Source organism: Pongo abelii, chromosome 23 (assembly GCF_028885655.2).
Source record: "Pongo abelii isolate AG06213 chromosome 23, NHGRI_mPonAbe1-v2.0_pri, whole genome shotgun sequence".
NCBI lineage: Eukaryota > Metazoa > Chordata > Mammalia > Primates > Hominidae > Pongo > Pongo abelii.
The window spans coordinates 53,153,836-53,173,103 of NC_085929.1; the positions used below are offsets into that span (position 1 = coordinate 53,153,836).

The following is a 19,268-nucleotide window of genomic DNA, read 5'->3' on the forward strand; positions in this document are numbered from 1 at the left end:
CGGAGCGAGACTCCATCTCAAAAAAAAAAAAAAAAAAAAAACAACTGGTGAAATTGGTAATATTTATATTACGTGTGTTTTACCGTAATTAAAAAATATTGTGGGAAAAGAAGTAATAGGGAGGCATTTTAGGAGATTTGGAGAGAGAATTGTTAACCATCACTGTAAGCCCATACTCCCAACGTCTGGCCCCATAGCACCCGAGTCTCTTCACGCACCTGTTTGCCATAACGACGGTCACAGGAAGGTCCCGGTTTTAGTTGCCTTCGTCCCTTCACAAGGACGGGGTCCTGTGTGGGTCCACCAGGGTGTTCCAGGACCCCCTGCCCTGCTGGTCTTGATGGATGGTGTGTGACGTGTTTCCCCCCACCAGGCCTCCCCTTCTTGAGCTTCGTCCTAGGGTCCTGGTACTGAGTTGTGGAGTCGCTGGTTCAGGGGGTGTCTGTGTGCTTGCTCCGCCACATTCCACAGCCCGGGTTAGCTTTAGTTTCCTTCCTTTTTTTTTTTTTGAGACAGAGTCTCGCTCTGCCCCCCAGGCTGCAGTGCAGTGGTGCAATCTCGGCTCACTGCAAGCTCCACCTCCCGGGTTCACGCCATTCTCCTGCCTCAGCCTCCCGAGTAGCTGGGACCCTGGGACTACAGGTGCCCGCCACCTCGCTTGGCTAATTTTTTTGTATTTTTAGTAGAGATGCGGTTTCACCGTGTTAGCCAGGATGGTCTCGATCTCCTGACCTCGTGATCCGCCCGCCTCGGCCTCCCAAAGTGCTGAGATTATAGGCATGAGCCACCGTGCCCGGCCTAGTTTCCTTTCTAGTGAGCTTGAAGGTTTTTGCATATTAGGAAGTGGTCTTGTCATTTTTCCCACATTGACTACATTGTCAAGCTGTCTTTTTTTTTTTTTTTAAACGGAGTCTTGCTCTGTTGCCCAGGCTGGAGTGCAGTGGTGCGATCTTGGCTCACTGCAACCTCCACCTCCTGGGTTCAAGTGATTCTCCTGCCTCACCCTCCCAAGTAGCTGGGATTATAGGCGCACATCACCTCGCCCAGCTAATTTTTGTATTTTAAGCAGAGACGGAGGTTCGCCATGTTGACCAGGCTGGTCTCAAACTCCTGACCTCAAGTCATCCACTCACCTTGGCCTCACAAAATGCTGGGATTACAGGCGCCAGCCACCGCACCTGGCCTAGTCAAGTTGTCTTGTAACATGGATATTAATCCTTCATCTATCATGTTGTTACCTGTATTCCTTGTTTTATAGCATATTTTGAAATTTTTTACTTTTTTTTACAAATGAGAGCTTTTTACTTTTGCCTGGTGGCGTGTTAGACTTTTTTACTTAGTGGCTTTTTTTTTTAGTCTCTTAATATAGACTCTTCCATCTTCTTCTCTCTAGGGATTTCATAGCTACTAAGTTCCCTTTTCTTTTTTTTTTTTTTGAGACTGAGTCTCACTCTGTAGCCCAGGCTGGAGTGCAATGGTGCGATCTCGGCTCACTGCAAGCTCCGCCTCCCGGGTTCAAGCGATTCCTCTGCCTCAGCCTCCTGAGTAGCTGGGACTACAGGCGCCTGCCACCACACCCAGCTAATTTTTGTATTTTTAGTAGAGACAGGGTTTCACCATATTGGCCAGATGGTTTCGAACTCCTGCCCTCATGATCCGCCTACCTTGGCCTCCCAAAGTGCTGGGATTACAGGCGTGAGCCACCACTCCCAGCTGTTCTCTTTTCTTTTAAGGTTTGTGTGTTTTGAAGTTTACTGAACCTTTAGTCCCTCTGCAATTTGTAGCTCCTATATGGGAAACTTTTCCAAATGGCTGGCTCATGCCCCCCCAGCCTATGAGCAGCAGTTGCTACCTCCCCATCACCCACAGCCCCCTCCTGGGGTCCTCCCAGCTTCCAGGGGATGCTGGGCATCAGGACGGCTCCCCGTAGAGCCTGTGTTCTGTGGGTTTTTTTTTTTTTTTGAGACGGAGTCTCACTCTGTCGCCCAGGCTGGAGTGCAGTGGTGGGATCTCAGCTCACTGCAAGCTCCTCCTCCTGGGTTCATGCCATTCTCCGTCTCAGCCTCCCGAGTAGCTGGGACTACAGGCGCCCTCCCCTGCACCCGGCTAATTTTTTGTATTTTTAGTGGAGATGGGGTTTCACCGTGTTAGCTAGGATGGTCTCAATCTCCCGACTTTGTGATCCGCCTTCCTCGGCCTCCCAAAGTGCTGGAATTACAGGCGTGAGCCACCGTGCCCAGCGTCCTGTGGGTTTTGCAGCAGGGCCGGCATCAGGAATACTCAAGTGCCCATCCCAGGAGAGCCTCCCCTCCCCTCACCATGCTGGGAGCCTCCGCAGCTCTGTGGCTCAGAGCGGGTTCTAGTGTATTCTGTGTCTTTGGTCCTCACTGTTAATGAGACTTCTTGCCACGAACTGTGATGCTGAGGAAAGCGGAGGAGGCTTTGGAGGCGGGGCAGACACGTCGGAGCTGGATCTGACCTTGCTCTCAGTGCTTCCCTGCCATGCTGCCCGCCCCAAGCAGGAAGTTCGGGAAATACCCCTGCCAGGGATCACTCCCCGCCCCCTTTCCTTGCGCCTGGCCCAGTCGCCCTGTCTTGAATTCCCGGATACCTTTGCCTTACTGGCATCTTTCCATTTTCAGAGGCAAAAATGTCAGCTCAGAAAGCTTGTCAGTGGCAGGACCGGCGTGTACAGAGCAGTCCTCCCACGGGGACGGGTTTTGGGAGAGGCATCCAGGCCGTGGAGCTGCGTGATGGGGCTGAGGCTGGGTGGCCTCTCCCTGCCTGGCTGGCCCCTCCTGTGGGCCACTGATCCTGGCCTCCCGGCTTTTGGGGGTGCCTTGGTGTTGCTGGCCAGGTGGGGCAGCGATGTGGGGAGCAGCACCCCACGACACATACACCCTTTGGCACGTGGTGTGTGTGAATTACGTGTGTCCTGATGCAGCACACAGTAACTTGCACCTCAGTGTGACCAGGTTTCTATGTTGATTAGAGGAGGAGACAGGCATGGGGGCTGGGACAGGAGGCACAGCTGGCCGTGGGTGCCTGACCCCGCTATCTCTGGGAGGGCTTCTGGGAGGTGGTACGATCTGAATGTGTCTGAGTACGAGCCTGGTCGCATGGCGAGTAGGAACATGCTTTAGGCAGAGGGAGCAGTGTGGGCGGAGTCCTGGGAGCCAGGGCCAGGTGGAGCAGGTAGGACACAAGGCCAGGTCCCCTAGGTCCAGGAGAGAATCAACCAAGGCATCCCTAGCACACGCATCTGCTGGTTTCCAGGCGTGGCTGCCATCCTGGTGGTGTATGTGGGCGTCGTGTTGACCACGTTCTTGACGGTTTGTTAGGCAACCTTTCGGCATGGCTGGCCCTCCTTCCCAATTCCAGAGCAGCATTCTTCCCTTGCGCCTGCGCACCGCCTCGCCGAGCCAGGCTGAGAACCCTGGTTTCCTTCTGCCTGCTGGGACCTGGGGGCCTTGCTTGGTGGGAGGCAAGGACGCAGCTCAGTGCTGACCAGGCTGGGCTGGGTGGGGTGGCCAAGGGCCCCACCTGGTGGGTGCAGGGCGGGGGTCTCTGGGTCAGGGTTTTCTCTGGAAAGCTGGACCGGCCGTGCCCTGCGTCTGGGAGCTGGCTCGTGGGGATTGGAGGTGTGTGTGGGAGGGACAGTGGCGAGCGGGAGAGTGACCGTACCCCTCTCTTGCAGGGAGCCCGAGCGTCATGTTAGGGTGAAGCAGAGGAGCTCAGTGCTGAACATGCTAAGGAGGTTAGACAAAATCAGGTTCAGAGGTCACAAGAGAGATGACTTCCTCGATCTAGCGGAGTCTCCAAATGCCTCGGACACCGAATGCAGCGACGAAATCCCCCTGAAGGTATCGCGGACCTCGCCCCGGGACAGCGAGGAGCTGAGGGACCCTGTGAGTACCTGTCCTCGTCCCCCGGTGTGGGCTGGGGTGTCGTCCCCGTCCTCTGTGGCTGGGCCGAGCGTGGACTCAGGCAGATTCGTGTCCTGCCCATGCTGGTCAGAGATGGACTGGGCCTGACTCTCTGTCTCACCTGCTTCTGACCCCTGCAGACCTCATGGGGCCGCGGTGCTGCCACACCAAGCCTTCTGTGTTCCCAGGTCTGATCAGCGGCTGGATTGGTTTTCCTCACTGGCTTTTCTGGGTGGGTGGCAGACTTCTCACCACGTGTGGCGCGGAAACCTCGGCCTGGCCCTGGGAACGCTGACATGCGGCTGGAGCAGGGCGGGCGTTGTCTGGAAGCTGCTGGTGCCTGGCTTGTCTTCTGGTCAAGCCAAAGTGCACGTTTCCAGCCCCCAAAGCTGGCTGATCCCAGGCTGGGCCCTCATCAGCCACGCGGAGTCAGGGCTGGGCCTGTGGCCAGCTGGGGGGACAGCAAATACCCACGGAGCACCTCAGCTAGGCCCTGGGCCCTGGGTGGGAGCCAGGTGGGGAGGCAGGCGGGAGCCAGGCAGGAGCAGGCCCTGCCTTGCAGAAACTTGCATTTGGTGGGGGCCGGGGCGGGGCCCGAAGCATGGTGGGCTGGGCTCCCTGCGGCCCCTCCTCTGGCCCAGCGTGGCCTCTAGCTCCTCCCGGTGTGCACACACCAAATTTGGTGTCCAACTGGTTTCCTCCTCCAGCCCCTGAGCCAGGTCTTCTTTCCAGGTGTGGCCTGGGAGCGCCAGCCTTCCCTGGCTCCTCGCGTTGCTAATGCTTTGTAACAGGACAGTGACTGTGCGTTGCTTTCAGCAGGAATTAATAATTTACTGCTGCTGCTGCTCTCTCGACACTGCCCGACCAGGCAGGTGGGGCCACTTGGCTTCCTGGGGCATCACTACAGAGCACAGAGTGCCCGGCCTGCCGGGATCGGCCATCCCCAGGCAAAGGTTGTGGTTGGTCCTGAGGGTGGACCGGGACCCAGGTGGGTGTCTGCCCTCGTGCAGGTTATGTGGCAGAACGGCAGGGGCCTGCCCTCGCCGGAGAGCTGTGTCTCATCCACCTCTGGCTGGAGCTGGCACGGAGGGCATGGGCCACGATTCTCCAATGGTGGTCTTTGTGCTGAGCATGTGGTGGGTGTCTCAGGAACAAAAATCTCCCTCCACACACACACATGGTTCAACAGGGAGGGGTGACAGGGATCCCACGCAAAGGCCAGAGCGGGGCTGTTTCCCCAGCTCCCTCTCCGCCATCCGTCTGTCCTGCTCCAGGTGTTGTCTAGGTAGGGACCCTCCCGCCTGAGGGACCCTGTGAGTACCTGTCCTCGTCCCCTGGTGTGGGCTGGGGTTTCGTCCCTGTCCTCTGTGGCCGGGCCAAGCGTGGACTCAGGCAGGTTCGTGTCCTGCCCTTGCTGGTCAGAGACGGACTGAGTGTGTGCGTGGTGTCTGAGGGGCGAGTAGATTGAGTGTGTGCGTGGTGTCTGAGGGGCGGGTGGACTGAATGTGTGTGTTGGTGTCTGAGGGGTGGGTGGATTGAGTGTGTGCGTTGGTGTCTGAGGGGCGGGTGGACTGAGTGTGTGCGTGGTGTCTGAGGGGCGGGTGGAGGGCTGGAGTGAAGGGGCCAGGTCCAGGGTTGCAGGTATTGGTCTGGTTGGAGCAGCAGGAGGTAGGGCTGTGGGATCATGGGGGTCTTCACCTGGGGCAGAACATCTGGATTTGGGGGGCATCAGGGATCCCCTGCAGGGGAGAGTCAATGTCAGAGCTGGCCGCTCCAGGGTGATATCTGGGGAGTAGCTTAGAGAATGTGGCTTCTGGGGTGGCAGGGGGTGTAGTGCCAGCAGGGTTGCTGGGGTCACAGGAGAGGCAGGCCGTGGTCTGGACCAGCTCCGGTGGGCAGGTGGTGGTCCACGAGGCACAAGGGGGCTTGAGGGGGCATGTTGAGTTGAGAAGGAGCCCACCGAGTAGGGGCAAATGCTGCAGAGGCCAGGGCAAGGTCAGCCTGTGGACTGGGGCCCCCCTTCCTCGAGGCTGTGAGGGGATGTGGGGGGAAACCACCTCAGGCACTCGGATGTCCGGAATCCCAGGAGATTCCTAGTGTGGGCGAGCAGGGCCCCGCTGAGGGCATCGTGCTGACTGCAGGTCAGGTGCTGACCGCAGAGACCAGGCTGAGCTCCTTAGCTGTATAACCTGGACCTGAGCCTCAGTGTCCTCAGCTTTTAAGGGGGACGGCAGTCTCATCCACCCCCAGGCCTGCTTTAAGGATTAAATGAGATAACAAGTGAAACGTACGTGGCTGACGTCTTGCTTATGGTTAGCTTGGAGGGAGTTGTAATTATTAATGACCGTGAAATATTGATTCGCTAAACCCTCCTCCCAGTTCCAGGGCTCCTTTGCGAAGCCTCGTTCCTGTAGCATGTAGATGCTGCTCCAGGCCAGGCTCACGAGGCCCCCGGGGTGGAGGGCTGTGCAGCGTTGCCCTCCTCCTTCCGAGGTCCCCTCTCATCACCCTTCTTCAGACGGGCAGCCTCCCAGAAACATCCTGAGACCTGGGCTCAGGCACAGAGGCCTTGGGGGTTGGTTTTATAACAGCTTGATCGAGATACTCCCACCCAGTATACAGTTCACCCACTAAAAGTGTGCGACTCGGGTTTCATTAATAGCATATTTACAATGCTGTGCGACCATTACTACAGTCAGTTTTAAAAGATTTTCATCACCTGAAAGAGACCCCATTCCTTTAGTGGTCACTCCCATTTCCCTCGGCCCCCCACCCCACCAGCGGCCAGCCTACTTTCTGTTGATGGATTTGGGGCATGTCATATAACACGAGACCTCGTGTGTCTGTCCTTTGCTCGAATAAGGGACGCAAGGTTCATCCATGCTGCAGTGTGTATTGGTGCCGCCTGCCTTTTTATGGCTGAACCTATTTCATCATATGGCCAGGCCACATTTTCTTTTTCTTTTTTTTTTTTTTGAGACAGAGTCTCACTCTGTCACCCAGGCTGGAGTGCAGTGGTGTGATCTCGGCTCACTGCAATCTCCACCTCCCAGGTTCAAGCGATTCTCGTGCCTCAGCCTCCTGAGTAGCTGGGATTACAGGCACACACCACCACGCCCGGCTAATATTTTGTATTTTTAGTAGAGATGGGGTTTTGCCACGTTGCCCAGGCTGGTCTCGAACTCCTGAGCTCAGGCAATCCACCCGCCTCAGCCTCCCAGAGTGCTGGGATTACAGGCGTGAGCCACCGTGCCCGGCCTATTGTTTTTATTCATTGATCTGTTGTGGGCACTCTGGCGGTTCCCACTCTTAGACTGTGATGAATAAGGCTGAATGCCTGCGATTGAGTGTTTGTGTGCACGTGTTTCCACATGGTCTCGCTGGGCCATGCAGAGGCCCGAGGTTGCCGTTTCCCAGGATCCACCGCATTCTCCCGTGAAGCTGTGCCATCCTCCGTGCCCACCGGTAGGGTCTGAGGGTTTCCCTGGAGGGGCAGGTTCAGACAGGAGCCCACCTTGCAGCCTGGGGTGCTCTGACCGCCCCTCTCAATGCTCCAGGAGCTCTTCCGTGGCGGACCCCAAGCAGCCTCACTCCTGGCAGCAGCTCAGGATCTCGCCCTGGGATGTTTGTCACTTCAGCTAATCTGTCCCCACTGAGGGACCGCAGGTGCTTGTGGCTTTTAGCGTCCATCACTCCTGGCATCCTGGTGCCCATGTGGGCTGCGGCACTCTTGGTGGAAGTGCTGGACCGAGTGTGCCTGTGTGGTGGTCCTGGCAGCTGTGTGGTGTGCCCTCCGTAGCCCCCCGAGGGCCGTGTGCCCTCACCCCGGCCTCCGCGGTGTGCCCTCCGTAGCCCCCCGAGGGCCGTGTGCCCCCACCCCAGCCTCCGCGCTGTTCTCAGGCTTCTTTCTCTGCCGCCCTGAGGGGCAAGACGGCAGTGCCGAGTGGCTGTAGGTTGCATGGCTTTTGTTACGCAGGAAGTTGGTCATCTTTGCACACATGTAGGCTTCATTCTTTTTATTTGTTGTGGTAAAATACACAGAGCATAGAATGCACCATTTTCATTTTCACCATCAGTGTGCGGTTCAGCGGCACGGAGCACATGCCCTCTGTTGTGCCACCATCGCCACCTCAACCTCCAGAACCTTTCGTCATCCCAGACTGAGGCCCAGCATGTGTCACACGCCAGCTCCCTGGTGGGAATTCCTCCCTGCCCCACCCTGGCAGCCTGCATTCCGCCTCCTGTCTCTGAATGTGACTCCTGGAGACCAGGGATGGGTAGAACCTCACAGCCTGTGTCCTTTCGTCTCCTGGGGACCGGGGATGGGTAGAACCTCACAGCCTGTGTCCTTTCGTCTCCTGGGGACCGGGGATGGGTAGAACCTCACAGCCTGTGTCCTTTCGTCTCCTGGGGACCGGGGATGGGTAGAACCTCACAGCCTGTGTCCTTTCGTCTCCTGGGGACCGGGGATGGGTAGAACCTCACAGCCTGTGTCCTTTCGTCTCCTGGGGACCGGGGATGGGTAGAACCTCACAGCCTGTGTCCTTTCGTCTCCTGGGGATGGGAGATGGGGGATGGGTGGAACCTTACAGCGTGTGTCTTTTCATCTCTGGCCTCTGTCACCGAGCACCATGTCCTCCAGGTGTGCTCAGCTTCATTCCTGCTTCCTTTCGTTGTGGGCTGTTTGTGTCCTGGGACAAAGTGGCTGAGAGTAGAACCCAGACCTGCTTGGGAGGGGAAGGTTGGAGGGGCCCTGGATGGGCTTGGGGGGCCCACGAGGCTGGGCTGGGAAGGGGAGGTAAAGGCGGAAGAGACGGGTGACTGTGTGGCCGGTGCCGGCTGGAAGGAGAGGTGGCGAGGAGGAGGTGGGCACGCTTAGGGCTGAGGCAGCGTCTGGGGTGACCCCCGACCAGGAGGCAGGAGATGGGAGACATCCTCAGAAGACCCACGCCCCATCTTGAGAGGGCCACAGGTTTCAGTTGAGGCAAAAGTTGGAGAAAACAGTTCTAGAAAAGCCGAAGAACTGAGAAATGGCCAGGCCCACCACTCTGGTTTTATAGTGACAGCGCCACAGCCTTGGTGTCCTGCACCCTTGGAGTTCTGAGTCCAGGCCTCTGACTCCAGCTCAGGGTAGCTTCTCCGTAGGTCTGAGAAGGGGTCAGCTGGAGGGACCCACAGGGCTTGCAGAAGGATTCAGACCCCAGCATTTCAGGGCAGCACCCCAGGGCCTTGTGTCCCGATAGGGGACCCCTTGTTCATTGGTGAGTCCCGCAGAGCCAGTCCTCACCACCCTGGTATCCAGGTGGCTCCCAGCTGGGCTGTGGAATCCCAGGACTGGGTGGAGACCACGGGGCCCAGCCCTCGTGGGCCTGGAGCAGCCATCGGAGACAGGGTTGGCGCCAGGTCACCCGCATGACGCTGCCTGTGCTTGCTGGGGAGGGTGCTGGGCGTGGCGGAGTTGAATTTTCCGCCTCTGCACTGGGCAGAGCCTTTCCACGCAGGCCTCTGGCCCCTTGCCACGTGTCTGTTATGGGGACCCACACAGCCCCCCGCCCGGTGGGGATGGGGGTGGGGAGGGAAGAGCACACTTATTTGTAGGGCTGAGTGGGCAGAGGCAGATGGGAGCCTCCAAGCTCTTCTCCAACTCCTCAGCCTCCAGGAAGCAGCCCTGCCCGGGCTGACGTGCTGGAACAGGGTGGCATGGTCCAACTGTTTTCCCCAGGCCTCCCCGAGAGTATGCCACAGCCCAGGCTCCTCGGAAGCCAGGGGGCCCCCAGCTGCCCTGGTTCCATCTGTCTGCCCGCCCGTGGGCCTTCCTTCCCTGCCCCCAGTGCCAGCATTGTCTGTCCTTGTCACAGGTGGATACTGTTTTGAGTTGGGGCACTGGGACGTTTCCCATGGGAATAGAACTGTTTAAAGTGTGGCTCCCTCTCCTGCCCTCCCTGGGGAGCCCCCCACCTAGTGAAGGTGGAGACTTGGACGAGGTGGCATGGATGCCCATCCTGTCTTTGTCCCTGAATTCCAGGCAGCCTTTGCTCGTGTCTGTCCCAGGGAAGGGCTGGCTGTGTGGGGCTGTTTCAAGGACTCCTGATGAAGGCTGCTCCTGGCCTGGGAGCCCGGCAACTGCGAGCTCTGGACGGCCCTGCTTTCTTCATGGGTCGACGTCCTTGCTGCCGCTGCCAACGGGAGTCCCCAGCTGGAGGAGGCCAAGGCCACTGACTTCCTGGGGACCCCAGCCTGCCTTGTCACCAAGAGGAAAGGGGTCCTCTCTCTCCAGCATCACTTGAGACAATCCTAGGAGGAATCCGTTGTGGGAAAGGCAACCCCTAGTTCCAAGCAGGGTGTCCATGGGGTGTAGGCAGGAGGTGGGCTGGGTGGGCTCCGGAGGTCCCGGCTGTACAGGGGGTGTTTTATGTCCTCAGCGTGGAGCTGGGACGTGGGATACTTGGTGGTTGTTTAGGCCGCCTTCCCGGTTAGAAGATTCATGATAAGCACTGAGGTCTCCCAGGCCAGGCCTCCATCATCCTGCATGGGCCACGTTACTCCTGGGCCACCCTCTGGTCTGTCTCACCCCTGGTGCCCATGCTCTCAGCAGACAGTTGGGAGTGAACAGGCCCACTGGCCCCAGGCACACACCTGCCCTTTGCACCTGCAAGGAGCCATTGTAAACAGAGTAAGTGAAGTATTTGGAAAATGCCTCTTGAAGGTGGGCCCTGCCGAGGGCTGGGGGAGTGTGGCAGGTTCCCTTGGTGGGGAGCGAGGCTGCAGAGGTGCCCGGCTGCTGGGTCTCATTTCAGCTTCATGTTTATGACCTCCTTCTCCTCTAGACAGGCACATTCCTGTCTCTGACCTTACCTTGCAACCGCTGTGGGCAGGGTGGCTAGGTTTGACTCAAATGCAAGGAAAATGGAGAGAAACTTCTGGAAGCTACGTAGATAAGAAACCTAAGGAAGGGGAGACAGAGGAGAGGAAGAGATAGGTGTGCATCTGCAAACACCAGCCCAAGGCAGACTCAGCGAAGGGGCAGACGGCGTGCCCAGCTGTGCAGGAGCAAGGGTGGGCAAATGGGAGAAGGGGCAAAGGCAGGAGCCAGGTGCCAGCCTGGTCCTTGGTCCACGGTCAGGGGTCCCAGAACTGCCCAGAGCACGTGGGGGCAAGTGGGTCGGGGCAAGCAGGTAGCGCGTGGCCTACAGTTTCTGTGTTTGAGATCTTTAAAAATATTCATAATAGGCTGGGCACGGTGACTCATGCCTGAAATCCCAGCACTTTGGGAGGCTAAGGCAGGTGGATCACCTGAGGCTAGGAGTTCAAGACCAGCCTGGGCAACATGGTGAAACCCCGTCTGTACTAAAAATACAAAAAAAAAATTAGCCGGGTATGGTGGCAGGCACCTGTAATTCCAGCTACTTGGGAGGCTGAGGCAGGAGAATGGCTTGAACCTGGGAGGTAGAGGTTGCAGTGAGCCGAGATCACGTCATTGCACTCCAGCCTGGGCGACAGAGTGAGACTTCACCATCTCAAAAAAAAAGAAATCATAATAGAAAACATTCAAAATGTCCAGCACGCTTTTGAACTAGAGAGCAGCGAGCTGGGAGCCCAAGTGTCCTTCGTCCCTTCGTGGTTGGTACCACCCCTGGCCACTCCTGTCCTGGGGAGCCGTGTCCTCCCCACCCCCGCCCCCAGCCACTCCTGTCCTGGGGAGCCGTGTCCTCCCCACCCCCACCCCTGGCCACTCCTGTCCTGGGGAGCCGTGTCCTCCCCGCCCCCACCCCCGGCCACTCCTGTCCTGGGGAGCCGTGTCCTCCCCGCCCCCACCCCCGGCCACTCCTGTCCTGGGGAGCCGTATCCTCCCTGCCCCCACCCCCGGCCACTCCTGTCCAGGGGAGCTGTGTCCTCCCTGCTCCCCACCCCTGACCACTCCTGTCCTGGGTGGCCGTGTCCTCCCTGCCCCGCACCCCCCCAGCCACTGGATGACTCTGGAGCAGGTCCCAGGCACGTTCTCATTCTGTCTGAAACACGCCAGGGTCTGTGTCTGAAAGATGAGGACTGGAGAGAAACAGCGCAGGGCGGTGTAGGGGTCCGGCTGCAGGCTTTGCAGTGTGCCTCCTCCTGGCTGCGTGTGGGGGCACCCAGGCCCCTGCCCACTCAGGTGAACCTTTTCTAGGCTGTCTATGTCAGAGCCACCTTCATGGGGACGTTTAGCCCCCGGGGTCTGTCCTGGGGCCCCAGCTGGGGTCCTAGTCTGGCGGCACCTGCGTCTTGAGCTTCCAGGGTCAGCTTGGAGCCCCAGACCCGTGTCTCCAGCGTAAGCTGGAGCACAGGTGGGGTTGTGTGACCGCCTCAGGACTCTTTTGGAGCTTCTGTCCTCCTGGACAGGTGCTTGTGAGATCCCAGCTCCCAGCACCTGGGCTCCGCTGGCCTCCCAGAACAGGCGTCCCATGTCTACTCCTCATCTGTCAGTGCTGGGACAGACCCCAAGCAGCACCCGCAGGGCCCCTCCAGTGGGCAGGACAGATGGAATCACCCTGCCTCTGCTCATGCCCTGGGAACTCTTGCCCCAGCAGCCAGAGCAGCTGAAAGCGTGGGAGGTCAGGCACCCAGAACGGGGCAGCCACAGCCAGAGTGCCCCGCCCAGAAGCTGCTGGTTTCCGAAGCTTTCTTCCTGGGCTGTGGCCACAGCGTGGGTGATACATGTGCAAGGAGCCGTTGCGGTGCTGCTCCGGGTGGCCTCGTCGAAGCCGCACACCCGTTACCTGGCTCTGGAGGAGGAAGTCTGAGGACCCAGCTGGAGAAATTGGGTCCCTGCTGTCCTGTGGTGGGGTACTCACTTGTGTGCTGTCCCTCACCAGGTCCCTAGCAGGATGCAACGTGGAGGGTGACTGTGTGGCATCCAGTGTGGGGCCCAGGCAGGCCTGGCTGTGCCAGGCACGGCCCCTGCTTTCTGTCCCATCAGCAGGATGTGGAACGGCCGCCTGTGCCCAGTCCCTGGGCTCCAGGCATCAGGCAGCCGTGGCCTGTAACTCGAGCCCATCCAGGCTTGCTGGGGCTCTGAGCTGGGGTTTTTGTGGAGCAGACGGGATGACGAGGCCCCTGTTTGGAGTCTGCTGTGGCTCACTGGGGCTGTGAGCCGTGGTTTTCATGGAGCAGACAGGACGCCGAGGCCGCTGTTTGGAGTTTGCTCACCTCGGTTGCTGCAAACCCTTCTGCCCAGGGGCCAGTCTCTCCGATCTACTCAGTGTGGCTCGTGGAGGCACCCGCAGCCTCCACTCAGGTGTGAGGGCCTGGCTCTGGCACGGCCAGCCGGACACCTGGGGCCAGCACAGTTCCAGGGTTTTCTTCCCTCTGCAGCCCGAGGAGATCAGGATCACAACCATCAAGAGACTTAGCGCCACTCATCCGGTTTCCTTTTTTTTTTTTTTTTTGAGATGGAGTCTCGCTCTGTCACCCAGGCTGGAGTGCAGTGGCGCGATCTCGGCTCACTGCAAGCTCCTCCTCCTGGGTTCATGCCATTCTCCTGCCTCAGCCTCCCGAGTAGCTGGGACTACAGGTGCCCGCCACTGCGCCCGGCTAATTTTTTGTATTTTTTAGTAGAGACAGGGTTTCACCGTGGTCTCGATCTCCTGACCTCGTGATCCACCGGCCTCGGCCTCCCAAAATGCTGGGATTACAAGCATGAGGCACTGTGCCCAGCCTCCATTTTTAAGATATTTCTTAAAGTCAGCCTTACAGGGGCTCTGAGGATATCCACATTCTCTGAGATGTCCCTGCCCCCAACAGAGGAGGCTGGATAGACAGACACGGGTCTTATGCTGGGGGCTCCGTCGCCCCATCTGACTGCTGCGTCGTCCCCATGTCCAGAGACTGCAGCTGCTGGTCCCTTTCACATGCCACTGCTGCCATCCTGGGGCCCCTGGGCACCTCTGGGGGAACTGAGTGGTGCAGACCCAGGATGCCACAGGTGGCCCCTCTGAGCTTTTGGTGTTTTTCTTCTAGGCTGGTCCAGGGACCCTCATCATGGCCACAGGAGTCCAGGACTTTAACCGGACAGAGTTTGATCGACTGAATGAGATCAAAGGTCACCTGGAAATTGCCTTATTGGAAAAACACTTCTTACGTGAGTACCAGAAAGCGCTTGGAGGGGATGGGACAAGGTGGGTCAGGGTGGCTGAGATGGGGGATGTCGTCTTGCCCAGGAGCTGGGTCTGGTGAAGACCCAGGCAGGCTCCATCGCTGGACGCGAGCCCTGGGCAGCTGTGGCTCCGGCGTGGCCCTTTGGGTTGGGTGGTCCCGGCACAGCCTCTGTCTCTGCGTTTGAGCCTCCCTTGCAGCCCTGCTAAGCCGGCACTCAAGGTTGCTCCGCAGGGGCTGGGCTGGGGTCGTGGGGGCCTTTCCCCTGTGGGGTAAAGGAGAGTCTCAGGGGAAAAGGAGTGAAATGTTCTGAGAAAATTGTAATTATTTTAGTGGATTGGTCCCTTGCATTCCCAATGGGTAGCTCGGACTTTTTCAGAGCTTTTGGAAGGACTCTGAAATCTTCGTTTGTTCTGATTGGTTTGTGTGTCCAGGAGGGAGGTGGGGCAGTAGGCTCTGGCGTCCACTGGCCTTGGCCAGGCGTGCCTGGCTTGCTGGGCTTCGGACTCTGCAGCAGTGAGAATGGCAGAGATTCTTACAGGAGGGGCTCGCAGGCTTGGCCCCACTTGGTGTATTGCTCTTGAGCCTCTCTCCCCACCTGTGTCCTCCCTGTTGTCCAGATGTGGAAACTGAGGCACAGAGGGTTCACAAGGTGATGCCTGACTAGTAAGAGGCCACTTACCAGTAAGACAGTGCCAGGCAGATGAGTCCCAAAGTTCCTGCCAGCGACTCTGCTGCGTGTGGTTTTCACAGCTGACACTATGGTGGAATTCTTGTTACTACGCTCCTGTGTGTCCAGAGCCAGTCACTTGTGAACTACATGGAGCCCCCATTTGTGACAGACAGGGGCTTAGGACCGGGGTGCGCAGGTCACTCCCTTCTGGGTGTCGTGCCCAGCCAAGGTCTCTTCCATGCTGTGTACCAGACAGCCAGTGCCTTTGCCAGAAGGATTGTCATCTGGGTGCCCTGTCCTTGGTTACCAGTGCTCTCATGTCTGTGCACTCACCTGGTGCTCAAGGGTCCAAGGCCGGTCCACACAGCCTTGTGGGTTCACCTGGCAACAGGCCAGAGCGTGATAGTGAGCCTGTGTGTGTACGGCACTGGACTGTGTGTGTGCTTAGATGGCATAATGAACTCTGTGTGCTCATGTTTGTGTGGCTGTGGTTAACGGTGTGTGCATGAGTGTGTGTGTGAGTGTGTGTGTGTACAGTGGTGGTTAACTCTGTGTGTGCATGTGTGTGAGTAGTTAACCATGGCAGTAGTTAACCGTGTATATACAGACTGTGGTAGTTAACCCTATGTGTGCGTGTGTGTGCATGTGTGCGGTGGTGGTTAACCCTGTGTGTGTGTGCACGTGTGTGGTGGTGGTTAACCCTGTGTGTGTGTGCACGTGTGTGGTGGTGGTTAACCCTGTGTGTGTGTGCACGTGTGTGGTGGTGGTTAACCCTGTGTGTGTGTGTGCACGTGTGTGGTGGTGGTTAACCCTGTGTGTGTGTGCACGTGTGTGGTGGTGGTTAACCCTGTGTGTGTGTGCACGTGTGTGGTGGTGGTTAACCCTGTGTGTGTGTGTGCACGTGTGTGGTGGTGGTTAACCCTGTGTGTGCACGTACGTGCACGTGTGCAGTGGTGGTTAAAACCCAGTGTGTGTGTGTGCGTGCGCGTGTGCAGCAGTAGTTAACCCAGTGTGTGTGCACATGTGTGCAGTGGCAGTTAATCCAGTGTGTGTGTGTGCAGCGGTAGTTAACCCTGTGTTTGTGCGTGAGCATGTGCAGCGGTAGTTAACCCTGTGTGTGTGTGTGCATGTGCGGCGGTGGTTAACCCTGTGTGTGTGTGTGCATGTGCGGCAGTAGTTAACCCTGTGTGTATGTGTGCAGCAGTAGTTAACTCTGTGTGTGTGCGTGTGGCGGTGGTTAACCCTGTGTGTACGTGTGCATGTGCGGCAGTGGTCTGTGTGTGTGTGTGTGCAGCAGTAAACCCTGTGTGTGTGTGCGTGTGCAGTGGTGGTTAACCGTGTGTGCATGTGTGTGCCCGTGTGCAGTGGTGGTTAACTGTGTGTGCATGTGCGTGCCCGTGTGCAGCAGTATTAACTGTGTGTGCGTGTGCGTGCCCATTTGCGGCAGTATTAACTGTATGTGCGTGTGCGTGCTGATGTGCAGCAGTATTAACCGTGTGTGTACACATGTGTATGACCATCTGTACTCTGACAGCTTTCTCGGGCCCCTGAGGACTGGACACTGGTCGTTCTGAGGACAGCTCTGGTGACACATTATGGCTGTGATGTGTAGTGACTTGGTCTCCCCATGAGCCTTAGGTTGCATAGAGCCAGCTTGGGCAGAGAGGGGCTGGCCCACATGGGCTGCCGACATGGTTCAGTCCTCCCGATGACTGTCCTGGTGACCTGCCACCTGCGACCTCGCCAGCCTGCAGTGGTGGCTCCGCTGGAGTTGATGGATCTTTGAGAATGGAGAGGCTGGGCTCTCCCTGGGCGGTGGCAGCAGGGGGCTGGCCCCTTGGTTGACTTTCCAACTGGGCCTGTGCATGGAGGGTGTGCTATTTGGCCTGGAGAGCATAGCTTGGCAGACCCTAGTTAAGTCATCAACCACCAGAGGCTGCCTTATCCGCCGAACCTCACTAATTGCCTTTCTGTGAGTCAAAGTGGTTGAATATTGACGGTTTTTCAGTCATGGGGCAGGGGGTCAGTGTTTCACTTTCAGGGAGCAGGTGCTCTTGGTGCAGGGGAAGGATCTGTGAGCATCAACAGGGACCCTCTGCTGGGTCCCGGGAAGGTTCAGGAGAAGGGGCGAGCTGGCATGTGGGGTGGAGGGATGACGGAGGGACGCTTGTCCAGGCAGATTCGCTTTGAGACTTTGTTGATAACAAAGTTGCAAAATGGAGACAGCTGAACCCACAGGGCCGCCTCTCGGGCCGAGCAGATCCCGAGGGAAATGAGGCCACTTGGTCACAAACAGAGCTGCTGGCGTCCCTGGACCAACATTTGTGACTCTGTCCTCAGCATTTGCCAAAGGAGCATCTCCTTTTACCCTTACCCCTTGGTAGCTCATAAAGTAAAAGTGTTGGGTTCAACTCTGACAGCCTGTGGGGTGGTGAGCACGGGGATTATTTTTTAATTATGGAAAATTTCAAATGTATCCAGAAATGGAGCAAAGAGTGTCATGGGCCTCCCTGGTTGAAACCCACCATTAGCTGCAGCAAGATTCTGGACCAGGCAGGCTTCCCCGACACGCCCTCGCCCTGCCCCCAACCCCCTGCCCCGTCCCCCCGCCCCCCGCCCCCCGCCCCCCGCTGATGTTTTGGAGCAAATCCCAGCCAGCATCCTCTCATTTCAGCTGTAAATATTTCAGTGGGTAGTGGTAGCTCAGTGTGTTTTAAAAACAAAAGCCACGAGTCTAATATCACAACTGAAAAAAGCAAACAGCTTTTCGTTAATACCATCAGCTGTCCAACTGAAGCTCAAATTTCCCTGATAGGGATTGAGCCGCTGCACTCCAGCCTGGATGACAGAGCGAGACCCCATCTCTTAATTTTATTTATTTATTTAGTTATTTATTTAGAGATGGAGTCTCACTGTGTCACTCAGGCCGGAGTGCAGGGGTGCGATCTCGGCTCACTGTAACCTCTGCCTGCCGGGTTCAAGCGATTCTCTGGCCTCAGCCTCCTGAGTAGCTGGGATTACAGGCACGCACCTCCATGCCTGGGTAATTTTTGTATTTTTAATAGAGACGGGGTTTCACCATGTTGGCCAGGCTGGTCTCGAACTGTTGACCTCAGGTGATCCGCCTGCATCAACCTTCCAAAGTGTTAGGATTACAGGTGTGAGCCACTGTGTGCAGCCCCATCTCTAAATAAATAAAGAAGGAAGGAAGGAAGTAAATAAATAAATGTCCCTGATGAGGTCTCAGATTGCTTTGCAGCTCTCTCTGAATGAAGAGTCAGATGAGGTTGGTGTGTTGTGCTCGGTGGTGTCTCTCTCCAGTCTTGACCCTGCGGGTTCTCTGCGCATCACACTTTTTGTCCTTGGTAGACCAGGTCACCTGCTGGGCAGTCTCTGCTCTGGACTGTGCTGAAGGTGGCCTAACATGGGCCATACCCTGTGCTTCCTGGTTGTGGCGGGATTGGGTGACCCTCGGGGGATGATCCCTCTGTTGGTGGTGCTGTGTGCGTCCATGAGGCAGTCTCTGTTTAATGTCACAGCTTTGATGATTATTGCTCAGAGCCATCATTTCATTAGAGGTTGCAGAACGGTCATTTTCTACTTCTGCTATTCTCTCTCCATTTGTTAGCTGACACATTTCCGAAAACACTTCCCTTTGTCTGCCGTTTGGCTCCGCCGAGGAGTAGTTCATAGACAAGGGGCAGGGTGCATGGTTGGATTCCCCCCTCATTTTCCAGTTGTCAAAATAATGAGTTGCGTTATCTTCTGAGAGCATCCACCAGAGAGGGTGTTGGGCTTTCCTGGGGTTTTTGGTATTCTCATGAGACAGTGAATGTAAACATATTTGGCGTGTTTTGATCATTCTGGTTCGTATGTGATTAATGCTCACATAGTTCTGTCTCTGGGCCTCTTTCAGTTGGCTTCTGAGAGTCCTTTTGACACAACCCAGTTGTCTCTGAGAGATTCCTTGCTTTTCGGTGTGACCAGATATCCCAGGCTCATCGCCAGCATTTCCTGCCTCATTCCTGGAATTGACCATTTCTGAAATAAAGCCCTGGTTCCTTTTGGTGGAAGCTGACATTGACACACTCCATGGGGATTCTGGGGCATTGATGGCTGCTGATGACCTGTCATGTCTGGACCTTCTCAGTGGACAGGGCTTGGGCCTGAGGAGTTCATACAGATAATTCTATTGGAATTCACATCCAGGACTCCTAAGTGCCTGTTTAACCTTATCAGACTTTTATTGTATCTTTGTTTTGCTGAAATCTTGGTTCTCAGTGAACATCATCAGCATTACACATTTGTTTGATCCCTTGATAATACACACAATCTCAAAATAAAATATCACAAGATTACTCAATGCAGTCTCTATTTGTTTCTAGTTCTTTTGTCCTTAGGGCTTGTCCCACTAGAAAGGTACAGATTATGGTGTTTGACAGTTACTGGCAAGACTTTTTCCTTCCTTTGACGCTGTGTTATCAAGTCAGTACAGAGTTGGGTGCATTTGTTTCTTTTCACCTTAGATTTCTAGAGATGGC

The 19,268-nt window shown here is 56.8% G+C and overlaps 1 protein-coding gene across 3 annotated transcripts in view; it reads left to right on the plus strand.

Annotated features, from left to right (window-relative positions):
* The window catches only part of GRAMD4 (GRAM domain containing 4), a 101,612-nt gene that overhangs the window by 43,393 nt on the left and 38,951 nt on the right, over nucleotides 1–19,268 (plus strand). The window contains exons 2-3 of one of the 3 annotated variants that reach the window (XM_024240124.2): nucleotides 3,698–3,908; nucleotides 13,920–14,040. In XM_024240124.2, coding sequence (XP_024095892.1) covers nucleotides 3,698–3,908; nucleotides 13,920–14,040 — 332 coding nt within the window. Of the gene's footprint in view, nucleotides 1–3,697; nucleotides 3,909–5,233; nucleotides 5,240–13,919; nucleotides 14,041–19,268 lie in introns of those variants that run through there. The other 2 variants (XM_054543812.2, XM_024240125.3) reach the window with 2 other exon arrangements.